The following is a 21,458-nucleotide window of genomic DNA, read 5'->3' as shown; positions in this document are numbered from 1 at the left end:
CCATGGTGTCCTTTGATGTAGTCTCTCTCTTCACTTGCATACCCACCACGGAGGCCGTGGAGACTGTCAGAAAACGACTACAAGAAGACAGCTCCTTGGAGGACAGGACCAACTTCAACCCCGATCAGATCTGCACACTATTAGATCTCTGCCTCACCACACATATTTAAATACAACGAAGGCTTTTACTGACAAAAACATGGCTGTGCCATGGGCTCCCCCGTGTCACCTATTGTAGCCAACCTTTACATGGAGGAAGTGGAAAGGAAGGCGCTTGGCTCTTTCAAAGGAAGAGTACCCAGCCACTGGTACAGATATGTGGACGACACCTGGGTCAAAATCAAGACACAAGAAGTGGAATCCTTCACTGCGCACATTAACGCTGTGGATAAAAACATCAAGTTCACCAGGGAAGACACAAAGGACGACTGTTTGCCTTTCCTGGACTGCGCCGTGCACATTGAAGAGAACGGCAACCTCAACATCGAAGTTTACCGGAAGCCCACACACACGGACCAGTACCTCCTGTTTGACTCCCATCACCCTCTGGAACACAAACTTGGAGTAATCAGGACCCTACACCACCGGGCAGAACATGTTCCCTCTAAGCCTGAAGGAAAAAGAAGGAACACACACATGTAAAGGAAGCACTCAAAACGTGCGGCTATCCTAAATGGGCGTTCTTAAAGTCAGCAAAGAGGCACAGAAAAGAAGACCAGACACCAGCGAGGGAGGATAAGAAGGACAGACGCAACAACATTGTCATCCCCTATGTAGCCGGTGTATCAGAGGAACTCAGGAGAGTTTTCTCCAAGCATGACATCCCGGTGTATTTCAGACCCAGCAACACGCTCAGACACAAACTGGCTCACCCGAAAGACAAAACTCCAAAACACAGACTTAACAATGTGGTGTATGCTGTACAGTGCAGCGAGGAATGCTCAGACCTCTACATTGGAGAGACCAAACAGCCACTTCACAAGCGCATGGCACAACACAGAAGAGCCACCTCCACAGGACAAGACTCAGCAGTCCATCTGCATCTAAAGGTCAAAGGTCACTCTTTCGAGGATGCCAATGTTCACATTTTGGACAGAGAGGACAGATGGTTTGACAGAGGAGTGAAAGAAGCATCTATGTCCACTGTGAGCGACCATCTTTGAACAGAGGCGGGGCTTACGACACCAACTCTCTGCCATCTATAATCCAGTTTTGAGATCCCTCCCCAGACGCCTTAACGCCCACTCACATCCTGGGCCATCTGACCTCAGGAAATCACATGATAGGGTGGGGCCAGGTTTCACAATGAGCTCATTTAAAATGTCTCACTTTTAATAAATAATTATCTGAATCTTACAACAAACGTATTCATCTGATGTAAAATGTATAGAAATCCATTATTGTACATAGTAATTTTTTTTAGGGTCCCATCATAATTTCGTCAGAAGTAGCTAATTACTGTATATGATGCCAGTATTTCCCACATTTTCTAGATTCTGCACCAGTGCTGTGTGTAAAATGCCATCAAAAAGTCAATTGAGTTTTATTCTTTCTCACCTGTCTTTCTGTCTCCTTTCACTTTTTAAAGGTTGCCATGTGAGAAAAAATATTTTGCCCTGCCATGCTGTTTATTGATGTGGCAAATGAATGGTTTATGAAAATATATCTAAATCTGTCATCAGTAATCAGTAATGACCATGTCTCACCTCTTCTCTGTCTTAATTTCAGGTTTTCACCATGTGTTGTAGATAGTTCAGGAGGTTAACTCGACCAAGCAGTCTGCTTCCAGGTACTGTTTAGAATACCAGAATAGGGAGGATGGTGTAGGTTTAAGTTTATTAGACTGATACATATATACCAACAACACAGTGTACATCACTGTGACAACAGCGTTTGTTTTCATTCAAAGGCTTTATGGTTTTTCCTATAATACCTGGTGGGCCGGTCTCTGTCAAAATGCCCGGGCCGATTTTTTTGTCCCAGTCCAGCCGTGATCGGCACTCGGCCGCCAGCTCACCACGATCAGCTCAGAGAGAAGCGATCGATCAATAATCCATCACAATGAAAAGGTTTCATCCGGTTTCAGTTGTTTTCTATATCACACACACCTGACAAAACACACACACACAGACCCACTGGTGGTTGTTCTCTTTGATTAATCGATTTTTGATCTCTATGTTTGATGGTTTCTTAACCGCCCCCCCCCCCCCCCCATCTCTCCCTCTCGCACTATCCTCTGATTGGCTGGAGCTCTACAGCAGCCTCCTTACTGCCAGCACGCGCTCCTCAGTCGGTCAGTGTGGATGAGAGCACCTTGGAGCGGACCGGGACAGAGCCGTGCTAACCCGGACTCCTGGCCCGGCTCGGCTCGGACTGACATGTTCTGGGATCTAAACCGGACCGGAGCGCGCGGGGCACCAATGTGAGCTGCAGGAAGGCGCATGCCAGAGCGCGCGCGTCCGAGTAGATGAATGAGTGACGGAGATGGACCGGAAACTACTGAGTCAGGTAGGGGGCCGTGTGCGTGTGCACAGTTCCGTGCTGCGCGTGCACCCTCTCAACTTTAAAGTGTGTGCCAAAGTCAGCGACTCTTATTGTGAACGAACGGCCATAATTCAGAGGGGTTTCAAAATAAAGGTTTCCCCCATTAACGATATTTGTTTTTTTAATTAATTGTGGCTTTCATTTTGAAATTCTGACTATAATTTAGTAGCAGGATATCTTTGGAGCATGCTCAGTGTTAATTCACTGCCTGCAGGAGGTGAGCTGATCCTCCTCACAGCTGTCCAGCTGGAAACATCTGGAAAGTTGGGTGACATCAGATTTACTGATGTCTTTTTGTTTTCATCAAGTTTGAAGTTTTTTTTCCTAAACTCAGAACAAAGTTTATTGAAAGGAGGAATAATCTTTGTCGTGTCTCACACTTGTGTGATGCAAAGGTCAGAAGTAGGTTAAGTCTATGCACCTCCCAAACCCAGCAGCACACATGCGTTTCTGTCTGAGAAACACTGTGACGCTGCTGCAGGAAGTGATGTCAATGATCTGACATCAAGAGCGCAAAGCACTCTGATAGATGAACGCTCCATGTTGTGACTGAAGCTTCTGTGAAACACTGGAATGTGCAGCTCTACTCAAACTTTGGATGAAAACCAAACAGCAATTCAGGTTCCTGATGGGCGGGAACCAGCTGCGTCTGAAAGCGGATCAAACCGCGGCCCAGAGATGAGCCTCAGCGTCACGTCCTCACAGACCGAGTCAGATATTAGGAGTACTCTCACTGGTTGTTGCTTTAGTCAGTCTCATCTTTAATTATGTTGTTTTTGCTCCGCCCACTTCCTCGCTGATTTTCCTTCATATTTAAGAATCAACTTAAACATTTCCAACGATCAGGAGCTTTATTTATGTTTTCAATTTAATAAAACTACAATAATTCAGATAGAGCCAGAACAGTATGCATTTAAATAAAGAACACACAACCACACACACACAACTGAGAGTTGTAAGGACTCTGTGTATAGATGGAGGTGTGGCTTCTCTTCAGTGTACAGCCAGCTGTTTTTGTGTGTGTGACACAGTGTGTGTGTGAGTGTGTGTGTGTGTGTGTGTGTGTGAGAGAGAGAGAGAGTGTGTATATGAGTGTGTGTGTGACACACACTGTGACACACACACTCACACTGTGTGTCACAGTGTGAGTGTGTGTGTCACAGTGTGTGTGTGTTTGTGTCACAGTGTGAGTGTGTGTGTGTATGTGTGTGTGTGTTTGTGTCACAGTGTGTGTGTGTTCAAAGCAGCAGTAATGACAGTGAAGAGAGAGAGGATGTAGTGAGGGGGCGAGCGTCATGCATCACCTCCTGTCTCCATCTGTGTGCTCCGTCCATCATGCTCCACGCTGAAGGCGGAGGTCAAAGGTCAGATATCAGGTGACAACATGAAAAGTATAGGAAGTAGTTCCAGGCCACAAAGCTGATTTTCTGTCAACCACTGGCGAATGAAGGGTTAAACTTCCCACAGCTGCACTGTGATTGGTCGGCAGCCTGCTCCTTCACAATAAAAGCCTCCTGCTGTGTGTCCACAGTGAAATTTGAAGCTGTGACAGGAGGAGGTGGGCTGGAGGTGATAATCATCACTCCTCCACAGGGACATGAAGGAGGAGAGCGCCGATTAAAGGAGCAGTCTGCTGCTTAATGATGATGAAGGACGCTGAAGCTCTAAGTGGTTAAAGCTCCGTGTGTGTGAACCGTTATCATCACAAAGTCATCATCGGGCCCTCAGCTCAGCTCAGACGGCCGATCCTCAGGCATAGCAGGGAGGAAAACCAGCAGTGACACACAGCAGGACGTTCCAGGGAAAATGTTGTGAGCCCAGATGTGAGGCCGTCCTGTGTAAGAGCTCGGCTCTGTGTGACATTCAGATTCGAAGATGCTGAACTCTGAAATAAACAGATTAACTCACAGCTGGCTACAATGGCGGTCAGACGAGGGGGTCAGGTCTTTGAGCCTAGTGGCTGGCGCCATGCTGTGGGTGCATGTCAGCCTGACATGATTGCTGGGTTTTTCACATTTGTCAGCATTTCCATGTTCTCCATGGAGGAGGTTCAAGTACTGGCAGAGCAAACTGAGACGGCAAGGTGCATGCTGGGAGTCGTGTGACGCAGAGCGAGAGACCAGTGTCATTGTGCATTATTGTGCATTACTGTGGTCTGTTAGTGTGTGCTGGTGTGGTCCAGGTTGCTTTATTTACACCTGCAGTTAAATTTGTTTTACAGAGAAATGATGGCGTTTGTCGTCACAAAACACACCTATGTGAACCTGACACACACATGTTTGGTCATCAGACACGATGAGTCTAATACAACAGTTCTTATTAAGTTGAGTGAGAGGAACAAAGCTGTTTCTATAACGCCTCATCCTGCATCTTGAAAATCAGCCCACAGAGGATGTAGCCATTATTAAGAAGTGATAAAGCCATCCTCTGTACCTGAATCTATATTTCTTAAGGCTGAAGGAAGTGAGTTACAGAGCCGAGGAGCAGGGCGACTGAAAGCTCTTTGCCCCATAGGGGTAAGGCAAGCAGAAGGAACAACAAGATGAGTGGCGGATGAAGATCTGAGAGAGCGGGAAACTGTGGTGCTATGAAGAAGATCACAGAGATAAGGAGGGGCAAGGTTATGGATGGACTTAAATGTGAGAACTAAGATTTTAAAGTTTATCCTAGTTTCTATGGGCAACCAGTGAAGCTGTTGAAGAATTTGGGAGATATGGTCTCTTAAGAGAGTATGAGTTATGACGGAATTTTGAAGAAGTTGAAGTTTATGGAGGGACTTATTGGGGAGACCAAATAAGAGTTGGAATAATCGATCCGGGAAGCAATAAGACTATGGACAAGGATGGCAGCAACATGGGAGTAAGGAAAGGACGGAGTCGGTTAATGTTACGTAAGTGAAATTCATACCGGGCTATGTAAATGTGAGGCTGAAATGAAAGCGTACTGTCGAGTATGACACCCAAATTCTTTACCTGCGGGGAAGGAAGGATGGGGGGATTTTCTATATTAATGGAGAAACTGTGAGATTTGGTTAAGGTAGAGGCCGTGCCAACGAGTAGGACTTCTATTTTACTACTGTTAAGTTTAAGAAAATTGGAGGAGAACCAAGATCTCCATAAGACAGTTCAAGAGGGAGGAAGGTGGGAGGGATGAATTAGGTTTGGAGGAAATGTAGAGCTGGGTATCATCAGCATAACAATGAGAATTGACATTATATTTTCGGAATATATGACCAAGTGTGTTAGTGTGGTGTGTTGGTGTGTTGATGTGCTAGTGTGTTGGTGAGTTAGTGTGTTGGTGAGTTAGTGTGTTGGTGTGTGGGTGTGGCGTGTTGGTGTATTAGTTTGTTAGTGTGTTGGTGTGTTAGTGTGTTGGTGTGGTGTGTTAGTGTGTTGGTGTGTTGGTGTGTTAGTGTGTTTGTGCGGTGTGTTAGTGTGTTAGTATGGTGGTGTATTGTTTGTTAGTGTGCTGGTGTGTTAGTGTGTTAGTGTGTTGATGTGCTAGTGTGTTGGTGAGTTAGTGTGTTGGTGAGTTAGTGTGTTGGTGTATTAGTTTGTTAGTGTGTTGATGTGCTAGTGTGTTGGTGAGTTAGTGTGTTGGTGAGTTAGTGTGTTGGTGTGTGGGTGTGGCGTGTTGGTGTATTAGTTTGTTAGTGTGTTGGTGTGTTAGTGTGTTGGTGTGGTGTGTTAGTGTGTTGGTGTGTTGGTGTGTTAGTGTGTTTGTGCGGTGTGTTAGTGTGTTAGTATGGTGGTGTATTGTTTGTTAGTGTGCTGGTGTGTTAGTGTGTTAGTGTGTTGATGTGCTAGTGTGTTGGTGAGTTAGTGTGTTGGTGAGTTAGTGTGTTGGTGTATTAGTTTGTTAGTGTGTTGATGTGCTAGTGTGTTGGTGAGTTAGTGTGTTGGTGTGTTAGTGTGTTAGTGTGTGGGTGTGGCGTGTTGGTGTATTAGTTTGTTAGTGTGTTGGTGTGTTAGTGTGTTGGTGTGGTGTGTTAGTGTGTTGGTGTGTTAGTGTGGTTTGTTAGTTTGTCTGTGTGTTACTGTGTTGGTGTGTTAGTGTGTTGGTGCGGTGTGTTGGTGCGGTGTGTTAGTGTGTTGGTGTGTTGGTGTGGTGAGTTAGTGTGTCTGTATTTTGGTGTGTTGGTGTGTTAGTGTGTTGGTGTGTTAGTGTGTTGTGTTGGTGTGTTAGTGTGTTTGGTGTGTTGGTGTGGTGAGTTAGTGTGTCTGTGTGTTAGTGTGTTAGTGTCCAGCCCTCTTCTGGCGTCGGGATTCCAAACCAGTTCAGACCATTTAAACTGATTCTAGGAGCGTGGCTCAGTTTTTTCAAAATAAAAGTCTTTCAGGTCAATAGCACAGTGCTGTGTGCGTGGCAGCCTCGGATTGTTCAGCCTCTGCTTTGTTGAGGCTCAGACCTGCAGCAGGAAGTGCTTCCACTGGCTTTTGTTTAAAGGTTGTGCTGTTGTGTGAGTGGGTGGCAGCTTTCCTTTGTGTTTGCCGAGCTCATTACGATCCTCTGATTCTTTTTATGCTGCTCAGTCACGAGGCTCCGTGTCCTCCACACATAATTCATGTCAGAGTGCAGAGAGCGGGATCAAGACTCCAATCAAAGGAGTTTGATCAGACTCACACTCGGCAGAGGAAGCTCGTTACAGACTCATTATTGTCCTGAATGAGTCTCATTTACAGCGGCTTCATTTCTTCTGAAAACTCTGACATCTGTTTGATTTTAATCTGTTTTTGTGGCTCATCATTGATCAGTGAGGAGCTGCTATGTTGCCTTCACTGCCTTCTGTTCCTCTGAGCCTCCACAGTTTCAAGTCTCTCAGCTGTTGGCCAGTCTGCTGCTGTCTGTTGTGGACTGACGGAGCTTTGATGTATTTCAGGTTTCAGGTTTTGCAGTAAATTCTGTAAAATTAGAAATATCCTCAGAGTGACGCTGAAAAACTAGTTCATGCATTCTTCCAGGCTGGATGACTGTAATTCATTATTATCAGGAAGTCCTAAAAACTCCCTGAAAATCCTTCAGTGAATCCAAAATGCTGCAGCAAGAGTCCTGACAGGGACTAGAAAGAGAGAGCAGATTTCTCCTGTATTGGCTTCCCTTCACTGGCTTCCTGTTAAATCCAGAATGGAACTTAAAATTTCCTGAAACTCTGAAGTTGTGCCAGTCATAGGGAAGAGCACCGATCCTGCTCCACATCCAGAGGAGCTAGCTAAGGTGGTTCAGGATCCTGAGGAGCTGCAGGTCTGATCAAGTTTCTGGTGAATGATGAATTCAAGTGTGCAGGTTAGACAAGACACAGAGGCTCCATATCAGGAGACATATGGACCAGCAGCACCTCTCAACCAATCAGATCGCACACACACAGTGCACCCCTGTGTGTGTGTGTTCCAACTGATCCGATTTGCGGTGTCGCTTGGGCTGGACGAGGCTCCGGAGGCAGAGCGGGCTCAGATAACGAGGATGGTTTCTGCAGCAGCTGCAGGACGCTGACGTAACTCCTCCCACTGAGCTGCTGAACGCGCTGCCAAGATCCAAACATTCATGGCAAGAAGACGGAGAGTGTGCTGCACTCAGCTAGCGATCTAATTTTAGCTCAGAGACACAACAGTAGATCTCTGCGGCCGACACATTTACTGTGTGTGTACGTGTGTGTGCATGTGTTTGTGGGTATACCTGTTTAGGTTGCTCTGTTGGGACCTAAACTTGAATGTTACCATTCTTGTGGGGACCAACTGCCTGTCCTCAGAGTTTGCAGACATGTTTGAATCTCAAATGTGGTTTTCGTGTCAGGGTTACAGTTAGGCTGAGGGTTAGGGTAAGCATAGATGTCCTTACTAAGATATCAAAACGAGAATGTGTGTGTGTGAGACACACTGCCAGCTGAATATCAAACTGTGAAGTCATGCTGTGTGAATCATGGCGACATTAGTGAGGAATTAACAGAAGACTCCACCTTTTCGCAGACTGAGCAGCTGATTGATGATCAATCACTGAGCTGATTGATCAGTGATCACTGGAGCTGTAGAGGCAGAGATGAGCGACAGGCAGGTGAGAGCTGAATATTTGCTCAGACTGAACGCCCTCTGAGGAAACACCATCTGATCTCACACTCAGATATGAAGGAGTCGGCACATGCATTATTACTGCTGTCCAAACAAACAGAGCACCTCAGAGAAGGTCCTGAGACAGAACATGACCCAGCACATAGCTCCGATGAGAGAGCCACCTTGGTACCAATGTAGCAGGTCCACTGATTTAAACAGGCCTCGCCAATCGCAGTGCATTCTGGGTAGTTGCTGTCATGTTATTGTTCATCCAGAACCAAAACAAAGATGGACACCAACAGGAAATAAGAGGAAAACTCATGTGAATGATCAGCAGTTGATCAGATTCAGAGAGAAACAGCGAGGCGGTCCGATGTTCAGCCCGTCTGTGGTGTTTGTGGGCGTGGGCGAGTCACGGCTCTGTGATACACGTTTCTGCATCTCTGACTCTGCAGACAAACACTTTAGTTTCACTAAACTGTGAATCTGAAAAATGAAAGTCATTCATTGAAGCAGGCTTATGTCTCTTATTTTGGTGCAGTCTTCATTACTTCACTTCCTGTTCTGGTGCTGAAGGTGATCTGCCTCCTTCTTCCAGCTGATACCCAGCCACTTGTCATTGGATGGCTGACCTCAGCTGGTTGTTGCTGTGACCAATCACAGCTCAGCGACCTGACTCGCTGCTGTAATGGACGTCCGCTCCAGGCGTGCATTGCAGCAGCGTTGCATTCCTCCTCTGTGTTCCATTATCGCCGTAGAGGCGATGCAGTGCATTCTGGGACTGCAGCTGCATCATTAACAGGAGGATCCTGAGCTCCGTATCATATAAATGAGACATTATTAGTCAGTTAGAACAAAAACACAGAAAACACGCTGACGAACACTGCGCCGCTCAGCTGGATCATCGCCGACCGCTGGTCATGTGATCGATCTGAACCGAAACTCTGCTTTCAGGTGGTCTTCGTGTGCGTGGCGCTGAGCGGGCCAGTCTCCCCGGCTGAGTTAACCTGCGAAACTTTGATCCTGCTGTCGACCAACTTCACAGGTAACTTCCTGTTTGGGATTTCCTTTGACGTGCTCAGTGAAACCGGAGCGCCAACACCTTCTCTGTGTTCTGCCTCTCAGCAAGGACCTTAGTCCTGCTCAACCAGACATTTACCGTCAGCAACTCCTCAGGTCTGTATCACACACTCACCTTTGACTTTTGACAAGCATCAGCACCAGGATCACCATGAGGTACTCTGCTTTTCGCCATGGCTGTACTCTCAAGGTGTACCTGTGCAGTACTGTTTAAGACTCCAACAGGAAAATTAAGAGGTGCTTCCTGTTTGAGTCATTCTCTAACTTTCATTGTAGACTTCAATAATATTTACCAAAGGTGAGTCTCATGAAGTAAAGTTCCCTACAGGTCCTTCTGCCTCTCACCTATCGCTCTCTCTTTGCAGGTGTGTACTGTGACCTGTCGGTGGATGGGATAGGAACCTGTTGGCCTCGGAGTGCAGCAGGTGAGCTGGTCTCCAGACCGTGTCCTGAGCAGTTCAACGGGATCCACTACAACACCACCAGTAAGTGCCACCTGCTCAGATGTAGAGACTATCATGCTAACACGTTCACAGACAGTTTCTGATGTGTGAATGTGACGACAGCTACACACTTTCTCTCAGACACAGGCAGAGTTTTTTCTCTCATAAATTTAGATTTTTGTTTATTTTTTTACCTTTAGGGGCAACGACGAGCTGTTGACCATTCTCTCCTAGAGGGGGCATGTTTTTCACAGTATATACTCTGTCTCCATTGTCTTCAACTGATCTTTATCCACAGCCAATCAGAGGCTGCCAATTAAGTGTCAGCCAATCACAGTTTCACACTCTGTGTTCTCAGTGACGTCCAACACCCACTCCGTACCAGGAGGAGCTGACTTCTTCTGTGCCAACTGTCTTCATTATATCCACTGTGTGTGTGGGTGGCATAAATGTCCTGTTTAATTAAAGGTTTAGGTTGCCAATCGAACTTAATAGCATGAGTCATCTGTGTGTGTGTGTGTGTGTGTGTGTGTGTGTGTGTGTGTGTGTGTGTGTGTGTGTGAGAGAGAGAGAGACCAGCTGGAGCTCATGTTTCACTGGACCTTCATAATTTCTTCACACACAGAAAAAATCTTGCCTCTGATGTAATTTGGCATCTGATCGGGTAACATGTTAATAAAGCGTCTGTCTGTGGGCACTGATGTATTGATCTGATCAGACTGATGTAAATCAAACACAGCGTGCACTGATGAGGTGGGTGATCAGGGGCGTAAGGCCCTGATGACAGCTCAGTAGTTGCCATGGTTACACTGGAGTCGAGTTGGGTTGTGTTGTCTTCAGATTCTGATCAGTTCTCTCTAATAATGATTGATTGAGATATCGATGGATGATGAGGTCCAGTTCTGTTTGTGAGCTGTGAGTCTGAGGACCCAGAACCAGATCCAGAACCTGAGCTGGTTTATCGATGTCAGGGAGCAGACATGTCAGAGGGAATAACTGTGGATGAAATGCTGTTCCTAATTTAAATAAATTCAGATCAAACTGAGGTTATTGTACTTGGCCCTGAAAATCTTAGAAATATGGTATCTAAGCAGATTCTTACTCTGGATGGCATTACCTCGGCCTCCAGTGACGCTGTGAGGAACCTTGGAGTCATTTTTGACCAGGACATGTCCTTCAACGCACATATTAAACAAATATGTAAGACTGCGTTCTTCCATTTGTGCAACATCTCTAAAGTTAGAAATATCCTGTCTCAGAGTGACGCTGAAAAACTAGTTCATGCATTTATTACTTCCAGGCTGGACGACTGTAATTCATTATTATCAGGAAGTCCTAAAAACTCCCTGAAAAGTCTTCAGTTAATCCAAAATGCTGCAGCAAGAGTCCTGACAGGGACTAGAAAGAGAGAGCAGATTTCTCCTGTATTGGCTTCCTGTTAAATCCAGAATTCAAAATCCTGCTCCTCACATACAAGGTCTTAAATAATCAGGCCCCATCTTATCTTAATGACCTTGTAGGACCATATCGCCTCTGTCAGTGCGCCCCAGGGTGGCTGTGGCTACAGTGTAGCTTGACATCACCAGTGTGTGAATGTGTGTGTGAATGGGTGAATGCGTAAAGCGCTTTGGAGTCCTTAGGGACTAGTAAAGCGCTATACAAATACAGGCCATTTACCATTTTATATCACCGTATTAGAGCACTGCTGGTTTACTTGTCTAACTAGGGTATTTCACTAGCTGAGACCACATCCTCATTTAGATCTGACAACAGATGCTGAAGAATTGTGAACTGATGCTGCAGTTTGGGGAAGGCCTCATAATGGACTGACAGCAGCTACTCGGCGGATCCCCAAAGAAGGAAACCCCCTAAAAGTAGTAATGAAGTGCCTTGAGGCAACAGAATTGAACTGAATTGAACTTTACAAAGGTCTTGGAGATTCTTGCAAATATACAATTGGTAGGTTTGTAATGACCGGCCAATTACAAGCCTACCCATGGTCAGAGATTCCTTTGCTAGAAGCGGGTGTTGCTGCACTGATGCAGAAGGAATGGCCAGAGAAAAGATTAGGAGAAACTCCAGACAATGAGAGAACTTGATGAAAGTGTGAAAGAAACCAGGATCTGGTAGAAACGTGGATAAACACAATGATAAACAGTTTTTGAAGGTGAGGTGTGCTGGAATTTTCTAAGGTTGAGGTAATTGGTCAGCGGACCATGGGGGCTTAGACATGAGCTGATTTTGAAGAGAACCACCTTCTGCCATAATAACCACCAATGCAGATAGATGAAGGAGCAACATCTGTTTAGAGCTGAATGTGGTCAGGGTGGGACAACTGATCATCAAAACGAAAGTGATGCCATTCCTGTGAGCGAGACGTTGCCAGAGCGATTATGGCAAGGACTGATGGTTTAGATGCCGCAAGTGGTAGCAATTATGCACAGAGCAAAGTTTAGGTGTCCAACAGGAAGAGCAGCAGTCCTTTAGCACAAGAGGGAACAAGGAGAACGTTTTGAAGGACGAGATTGATACAATTAATGTGACATTAATACTTCTCTGAACAAAGAAGCCTGGAACTAAATGTTGTCAAGGGTTACGCCAAAAAAAACCTCCTGTTTCTCTTCTGACAATGGAACGCCAAGTTCAGTGAAAATTGACTTCAGGGTGGATACCTCAAGAGCTGGAGAGGTGATATGACCAGGAAATCGTTGAGAAGATGGACCAGATATGGAACTTTATGGTTGTTAGAGACATTCCAAAGTAAGTCTCCAAATGTTGATTCTGTTCATCTGGACGTAGCGTTTTGTGGGAGAAACGTTTCATCACTCATCCAGGTGACTTCTTCAGTCTCAGCTGACTGCAGGTTTCAATCTTATAAACAGTACGTTTGCATAATGACTGAAACCAGCCCACTCAAGGAACAATGGGCTGGGAGGTCAGTTCCAGGATCTAAATCAAGGATATTTACATCGCGGAAAACTAAACAACCAAACAGAAGAGCCACCTCGTCAGGCCAGGGCCCTGCAGTCTACGCTGGTTTGAGGGCAGAGTCAAGGAGGCCATTTACATGAAATGGGAAAGACCATCTCTGAATCGAGGAGGGGGCCCAAGGGTACATCTGTCACGATCGTACAATGCTGTGATTGCAGCCATTCTCCACCTCTCTGTGAATGGGTTAGCAGCAACTTTCCTCTGGTTCACCTGATGCTCCACCTCACGAGGCACGTGATCAATAGTGGGACAGGACAAGGACAAGTCCCAATAGGGCTTAATATCTGGGTCTCTCCACTGGCTGGTACTAGAACTGAAGAAGTTTCTCGGATGAAATGTCTCCAAGAAACTTAAAGAGGTCCAGACGCTTTTCTTTCCGAGCTCCTTACACCGTCTCACTGCATTCAATCATTACTTATTATTAACCTTTTCATGCATGAATTATAACAACCTCAATCAGGTTTTTTGTTCATCTTTAGGCATGAAAAAAAGATGAAAAAAAGATTTTTCAACTTCATTTTTTATTAAACACAATATTTACATTACTGCAAAGCAGAATACCAGGAACCTAAGGCTGGAGGGTTGTCTGCTCACTCATCCAGGTAAGGAATCCCAAAAGTTAATTCTGTTCGTCTGGGAGAAACTTTTCATCATCATCAGGTGGCTTCTCCAGTCTCAGGTGAACAGAAGCAACCTTTTGGGACTAAGTAGGGTTAATTCAAAAATTACTATTACTTCTATTACTAATTGGTTTTGTCTCGTGGGAGTGTCTTTATTTCCACAGTATTAACTCCAGTTTTCGGGCCCTGTTACATACATTTCAGGGTAATATTACTCAACTGTTAACATATTTGCTACTTCTATAGCACATTTGATTACAACAGCAACGATGACCAAAGTGCTGTACAAAAATGCAAAAATGCAAAACAACTAGTACCAAATAACTTTGGTACTAGTACTAATTTGATAGTAAATTACAAAATACCACAGTATTACGTTCTTGTTTAGCCCTCGTTAGCCTGCTATTACCACTTTATTACGAGCTGTAATGGAAAAAAGAAAACTTTATTCAGCTGTAAAGTCATAAACAAAGTCATCATTTGTTTGACATCAGGACGTGTTGTTTTAGTTAAGCGCTTCATAAGAGAGCAGCTGGATTCTGTGGTTCACATCTGTCAGAAAACTGTTTAACTCGACTGAAGGCTTCACGGCTCAGGTCATTACTTGGACAGGCTGACAGAAAAAACAGACTTTGTGAGCACGGGTGGGATCAGCTTTTTTAACCTGTAGCTCTGTGACTCGCGTGTCATGTGACTCGTATTTTACCTGTACTGACAGTAACGCGTTGATGTTTGTGTTCAGATCGGGTCTACAGAGAGTGTCAGGTGAACGGCAGCTGGGCGGCTCGAGGAAACTACAGCCAGTGCACCGAGATCATCGTCCTGGTGAGAAGCACCAACGCCAATCACTGATCAATATGCTCTGACCGTGTTTCTATTACTGATGAGCTCGTAAACCCGAACAGAGCCTTAACTAACACGATGTTTGGTAGTAATGCACAAGTCCTTTTAAAGGAGGAAATCATGATCAGTGTGTGGCAGTTTAAAAGGAGTTAGTGCAGGTTTCACTCGTATGTTTGTTATTGGGCCCAAAATGAGGGTAACGATGTGACATCACTAAAGCTCCGCCCACCCTCTGTCATTACTCTGACAGACCAAGGACGACTACGTCCCCAGATGATACATGGGACAGGAAAACACTTTCAGTGTGTGTGTGTCTTTGTGTGTGTTCACACGTCTGCTGGGTGATAATGGTCTTCTCTGATATTCTCATCAATATTGGATTTAGATTCACTCTGAGTGTTGTCTGATGACATCAGAATGCTCATACCACCCGCCCGTCTGTCTGTCTGCCTCAGGCTTATATACTGGTGTCATCAGAGCATGACACACATACCTACACACACACACACACACACACACACACACACACACACACACATATATGTTGGGTCTGTGTTTCCACATGCCCCGCTAGTTTAGAGACTTATTCCTCATGAAGAACGGAAAACAAGACAACATCTTCAACCGGCTTTTTACCCGCTAACAAGGGAAGTTTGGTCAGAACCAGCTCCTCACCTGTCTCTAGCCCAAATCCTTCAAAGAGTAGCTTCCCTCGCAGCTATTTATTCCCATGATAGTTACAGTACACAATACAACACAACACAAGTACCTCCCACCGTAAAACCCCCCAATGGTTACAAAGACAAGGCACTGTGTGTGTGTGTGTGTGCACGTGTATGCATGTGCAAGAATGTGTGTGTGTGTGTGTGTGTGTGTGTGTGTGTGTGTGTGTGTGTGTGTGTGTCTGTGTGCGTGACTTCCTGATCACAACATCCTTGGTCATAAAGGGGGTAATCTCCCCCACACCCAATATATGGTTCAATTCCTGTATTGGTTCTAGGGCTGCCACGATTAGCTTAACTAGTCACGATTACGTCGACTATCAAAATCGTCGACGACTAATTTAATAGTCGATGCGTCGTTTAAAGCTTTGTAAGAACACAAAAGACGCAGGAATAAGTAGTAGGATTTAAGAGTGTAATAACGGACTGAAACAGAAGATGGCAGCACTGCATGTACAAGGATGCCAGCTGCCGTTAAACCCCGAAGAAGAAGAAGAAGCTGTGTCCCAGAATTCATAGCGCGGCCCAGCTCAGTTTCCAAAAATGGCAGGAGCTAGTTAAGTGTGCCTATGCGAAGGCACACTTATTACTATTGCTCGGATTTATTAAGTGTGCCTATGCGAAGGCACACTTATTACTATTGCTCGGATTTATTATTGTGTGGATGCTTTAAGCATCCACACTATTGAGTTCCTCTTGGGACTTCCGTACACTTTTTGGCACTTAACTACTTCCACAATTTTCAGCCGATTTTCACCGTTCAAATTTTAAAATATTCTGCTATTTCTGCTAATTCCTGCTATGTCTTTTGGTATTTTTCACTATTATACTTTTTAAAATATTAAGCTTAATTTGTCCCATTGAAATGAATGGGAAACTTCTGCAATTCTGCTAAAATTTGCTTGTTTCTGAAACTTAACTACTTCCTCATATTTTCACGTAGAACAACCATTCAAACTTTAAAATGTTCTCAAATTATTGGGCTATTCAGGTATGATTCAGCTTTTTCAAATCTTTTACCGTTTTACCTTTATGCCTCTTAAAGTTTTCAGTTGCAAAATTGTGATTTTTCACAAAATACATGCGTTGTTATGGTTGCTATGCACTTGGCTTCCAGTCTGCCACTGAAGGTTTTGCAGTCTTCTCTTCATGTCCGAACAACTTCTTGCTACTTGCTCAATCTTCACTCAACTTCCACAAATTATACATCAAAACGTAGGTATTTTTGCTGGGTTTCCGAAAATGTCACTATCATTGTTGTGGGATTTATAGAATTTTGGCAAATCTCCTCAGACCAACACAAAGTCGCAAAACTCTCCATAGAAAGTCAATGGAGAGCTTGTTCAAAATCACCGCTTGATTTCTGTAATGAGAGGCATATTCGAATCGTCATATCTCCTCAACGAAGCAAAGTTAAGACATAAGGCTTGTCCCAGTATATCTTCAGACACTCCTGACGCTCACAATTCAAGAATTATTTTCTCACCTATTACCGTTCTGAAATGAGTTAGACTTGTTTGAGGGTAGGAAATTCGTCCTTCGCTCAGATTTCTTCAGATTTCAAACTCTGGAAATGAACCACTTATTTCTCTCGTCATATCTTTTTAATGGATTTCCACAGAGACCTGAAAATTTCCATGATTGTTCACCAAAGCCTGCTGTCTCTTACGGTGAAAGAATGATATTGATACTCCAAATAGATTTAGAGTTAGAAAGCGTTGTTTGAGGGCAAGTCAAGGCAGTTTTTGCTTTGCTCTACTCAGTTATGGTGCATTAGAAGTCAATTATCTTTAATAATTCATATTTTAATGATAAATTGTCAACACTTTAAGATTCCCCCATCTCTTCTGAACAAAACGGTGTAAGAATGACCGTTCTAGCCCCTACGGTTAGGAAATTATGGTCATTTGTTTGAGGGGAGTCGTCATTATGAGAAATAGACTGCAAAAATCCTGTGTCTCTCTGTGCTGCATGCACCTGTTTTGGCGGGAAAAAGTGCACAGGCTCTCTGATTGGTGGATTCAAATTCAGCAGCTCCAAGGCTGCTTGACTGAGCTAGAAACTTACTTCTCTGTGTGTGTGTGTGTGTGTGTGTGTGTGTGTGTGTGTGTGTGTGTGTGTGTGTGTGAGAGAGAGAGAGAGAGAGAGAGAGAGAGAGAGAGAGAGAGGAAGCCTTTTTATGGGATGATCTCATTGTAAGATTCAAATTCAATATATTTAGACTGGTTGACTGAATTGGATCTTGTGTGTGTCTCTCTCTGTGCATGTGTGTTTCCATATGTGTCCATATTTGTGATTGTGTGGCTGTTATATTTTTTTTTGCCAATTTTTTTCATTTAACAAGTATATTTGAGGGACCCTCAGCATGTTCAGCATTTTTTCAGCTGTCCATTTTGCTTTTCCAATTTTTCTGTTTAAGTTATTACTATTGTGCTAAATCATACTATTTCTGCTATTTTATAAGATTTGTGCTAAATATAGTATTTCTGTCAAATTATAGTATTTGTGCTAAAACATAGTATTGATTTAAAATTACAATATTCATAGTTCATCACAGTGTCTCTGGTAAATCACAGTATTTCTGCTCTGTTGTACTATTTTTCTAAATCATAGTGTTTCTGTAATGCTTAAGTATTTTTGGCTAAATATATTCTTTCTGTTATCTTATACTATTTCTCCTAAATTCTTGTATTTTTGAGAAGTTATCATGTTTCTGGTAAGTTACAATATTTCTGCTAAGTTCTGCTATGCTATTGTATTTCTGCCAAGTATTATGATTCCTCTAAGATATTGCAGTTCTGCTAAGTTATTCCATTTTAGCAAAGTTCCTTTGCTTCTGCAAAGTTTTTACAATTTCTGCAACTTTTCAGCTTTTTCAGCTAGTTTTTGCATACAGCTTCAGCTTTAAAGCATCCACACTGCATTTTCGCAGGAAATGCAAATCTTTCTAGTTATTATTATTCTTTTTCCGCCTGAAATTTTGGACCTTAACTCGCCCCACAGTTTTGAGACAAGGTTCACATATGATATATCATTGTGTGCGGCTGGAGCTGGAATGAGTTGCTATGACTTTTGGTGTTTATTACTTCTATAGTTTTTTAAATATGAATATTTTAATGCAAGTTTTTGCCCATTCAAATGAATGGGAACGAACGAAAGTGAAACTTTACTTACTTTGTGGTGTGTTTGCTCACTCACTTAATTTGTGGTGTGTTGGCTCACTCTAGTGGTATGTCCCCGTATTTGGATTACCATAATGACAACAATACGAACGGCGCGCACAGCGTTGGTGCTTTCAGGAACCATTGGAATTCTTAAGGTTGCACGAAGCATTGAATAGTTACGGTAACGGCAATGGTGTACGCTTGGTGGAAAACTGCATATCCCACAATTCAAAGCACGCCTCTGCCAGTCAAACAATGGCGGCTGCCACTTGGTTTAATATATTCCTCTTATTTGTGTTTCTAGGTCACAAAGTAAACTTTTAAGATATTTTCAGGTGAGAATGTAGGTGTGTAAACGTCAAATATCTGCTCGTTTTGTCAAAACATCCCATATTAGCAACAGATTTCTCACGATGTTGCTGCTAGCCGGCTAGCTAGTTCGGCCGGCTAGCTAGCGCCGCTTCGCTCAAAAGCACCCAGGCTTGGCTTTCAGTGAGGCGTCTCTAACTCCTTTCACCCCCGATCGCTCCGCAAACAGTCTTTGTCTTAGCTGGACTTATTTTTCGTTTATATGGGCCGATGATGCTGGTCGATGTGGAAAAAATAACTGAGTTGTTCATATACCGGTGGCTAGCTAGCTCCGCGTTAGCCACCGGTATATGTCTCTTCCCCTCGTATGCGGGGAAAGAAACACCGATCGACCGGTGGTGGCTAACGCGGAGCTCAATCGTGGATAAGGGAAACCCAATGCAGGAGAAGCAGGCGGCTGGTGAACTGAATTTCAGGTAAGACGTTATTAACTGCACTCTATTTGGGTCAGATATAAACCGAGTTTAGGTGTAGTTTATTTTCGTTGTGCTGACAGTTACAATAACTGTACTGCGTGCTAGCTAGCACGACGGAGTTTCTATACAGCTGTGCGCGCTAAGTTACTGATTTTGAACTTTATGACAGCCTCCCCTATTTTCAGGCGAGAATGTAGGGGTGTAAACTTCAAATATCTGCTCGTTTTATCAAGAAGTCCCATATTTTATCAAGAAGTCCCATATCTCTCACGATGTTACTGCTAGCGCCGCATGGCAGCTAGCTGGCTAGGGCGGCTTGGCTGACACCTAGGCCGGGCTGACTGATACCCAGGCCGGCTCACGCTCTCGTTTCACCGCCGCATGGCGGCTAGCTGGCTAGCGCGGCTTGGCTGCCACCCAGGTCGGGCTGGCTGACACCCAGGCTGGGCTGGCTGACACCCAGGCCCGCTCACGCTGTCGTGTCACCCCTAGTCTTTCGTGATGACTCTTGGTTGGCTGCTGGACTTATTTTTCATTTATATGGGCTGGTGATTCAGTATGAGTGTCCGGTGAACTGAATGTCAGGTAAGACGTTATGTATATGTAAGGTAGTGACTGGAATAAGTCACAAGGTGTCGCTGTTGAGCTGCATATATGTTGTAAATTTTAGCAATTTTGACCATTTGTCCTCTGCAGGACACCGTAGTTCAGATTTCTCGTTCGCGTGGGCGCCATCTTGGTTCAGTGTTTACTGTGATGTGCAAAGGTAAGCACTGTCAGTGGCGAACTGCATTGGTTTTGTTTAAAAATAAGTGTTCCACTGTGTAAAATAGCGGTTTGTCATTTAAGCCGAGCAAATATTTTGTTTATTGAGAGGTTCATGTATTGTCTGATGAGAGTATGAGACAAAGATATACTTTTCTTTCTTACTCTCATATAAAATATTTAGCTTTTATTAAATAGTTATCTGAATCTTACAACCAAAGTTTGTATAATAATACACAAGATTGGCTGTAGACCATTGTTAATCATTCAGAACACTGTGTAAAAATAACAAAAAACAAAAAGTGAATGAAAAGTGCATAAATATTTATTTTACGTGTTTGATGTGTGTGGCAGGGCGTGGTCTGCAGTGCCGCTGCAGGGGAGGTGGACCCACCTCAGCGGCATCTGCAATCACGCCTCTCAGGTGTAAAGTCTGTGCTCTCTGCTTTTTTTTTTTTTTTTTTTTTTGTGTATGTGTCGGGCTGTGAGATGAAAAGCTACAGCCGGCTGTGTGGGTACAGCAACTATGTGTGAAAAGTGGTCCATAACGTAATGCTTCAAAGTGTGTTCATGCAAACATTGTCGGGTCTGCTTATGAACCTCTGCGCACAGCGTCTACAAATTGGGGCTGTACGAAGTCACCTCATCTTTACACAAAACTGTAAGCTGTCATCTGTGAGGCGCGAGCGGTGTTTGGTTTTACCATAGTTCATGGTGGAGAATGGCTGCTCCGGTGAGTTTTGCTCTCTGTAGCCGTTTGAATGGAAAACTATACTGATTAGCGGCGGCATAGGCACACTTAAAATTTCTTCAGAAATTTTCGCTTTCTAGTTAGTTTTAATGTTACTCTTATTATTCTTTCTGGGTCACAAAATAAACGTTTAACATATTTTCAGGCGAGAATGTAGCTGTGTAAACCTCAAATATCTGCTCAGTTTATCAAGACACCGCATATTTTCAAAAGCGCTCCGACGTTTTCGGAGACGTCTGTTACCCACTAGCTCGATAGCTAGCCGGGGGCTAGGCTAACTAGAGCCGTGAGAACAGCGGACTCCCCGCAAATCGTTTTCAAACCCACCGCTGTCTTTCGCTACTCAGGTTAAACATGATATATAAGTCACTTAGATAACTTAACAATGTTATTGTTTGGCTTTTTTTAGTATTTTATTTGTTCCTGAGTAAATCGGTTTGGCTGAGATTAAAGTTATAGTTTTTACACAGCGGAATAAACGTCAAGCAGACAGCTGATCATCAGAAGTGTGAGATGCTCCAGAATTTACTCCGGTGTCCTGTTATATTTTAGATAGCAAGGAGTTTATTAAACTTCACCGAAACAATCTGCAAATTTCATTCAAATTTACTAAACTATCATCTTGTCTTTATTTTTAGTTAGCACCTTAAACACTTAAAGATGTAAGCTAATGATAGTTATATAAGAGCAGATGCTGCTGGTGCAA

The 21,458-nt window shown here is 44.0% G+C and overlaps 1 protein-coding gene across 2 annotated transcripts in view; it reads left to right on the top strand.

Annotated features, from left to right (window-relative positions):
• The first annotated feature begins 2,308 nt into the window (after positions 1 to 2,308).
• Positions 2,309 to 21,458, top strand: part of crhr1 (corticotropin releasing hormone receptor 1) — a 36,106-nt gene continuing 16,956 nt past the window's right edge. Inside the window, exons 1-5 of one of the 2 annotated variants that reach the window (XM_080905505.1) lie at positions 2,309 to 2,508; positions 9,543 to 9,633; positions 9,714 to 9,764; positions 10,034 to 10,153; positions 14,465 to 14,547. In XM_080905505.1, the coding sequence (XP_080761631.1) occupies positions 2,485 to 2,508; positions 9,543 to 9,633; positions 9,714 to 9,764; positions 10,034 to 10,153; positions 14,465 to 14,547 (369 nt within the window). In that variant the 5' untranslated portion in view covers positions 2,309 to 2,484. Of the gene's footprint in view, positions 2,509 to 9,542; positions 9,634 to 9,713; positions 9,765 to 10,033; positions 10,154 to 11,257; positions 14,548 to 21,458 lie in introns of those variants that run through there. The other variant, XM_080905506.1, reaches the window with a different exon arrangement.

The sequence above is a fragment of the Rhamphochromis sp. 'chilingali' genome (genome assembly GCF_963969265.1).
Source record: "Rhamphochromis sp. 'chilingali' genome assembly, chromosome: 15".
Taxonomy (NCBI): Eukaryota; Metazoa; Chordata; class Actinopteri; order Cichliformes; family Cichlidae; genus Rhamphochromis; species Rhamphochromis sp. 'chilingali'.
The sequence above is the reverse complement of the archived record's forward strand: the minus strand, read 5'-3'. Positions and strand labels throughout refer to the sequence as shown.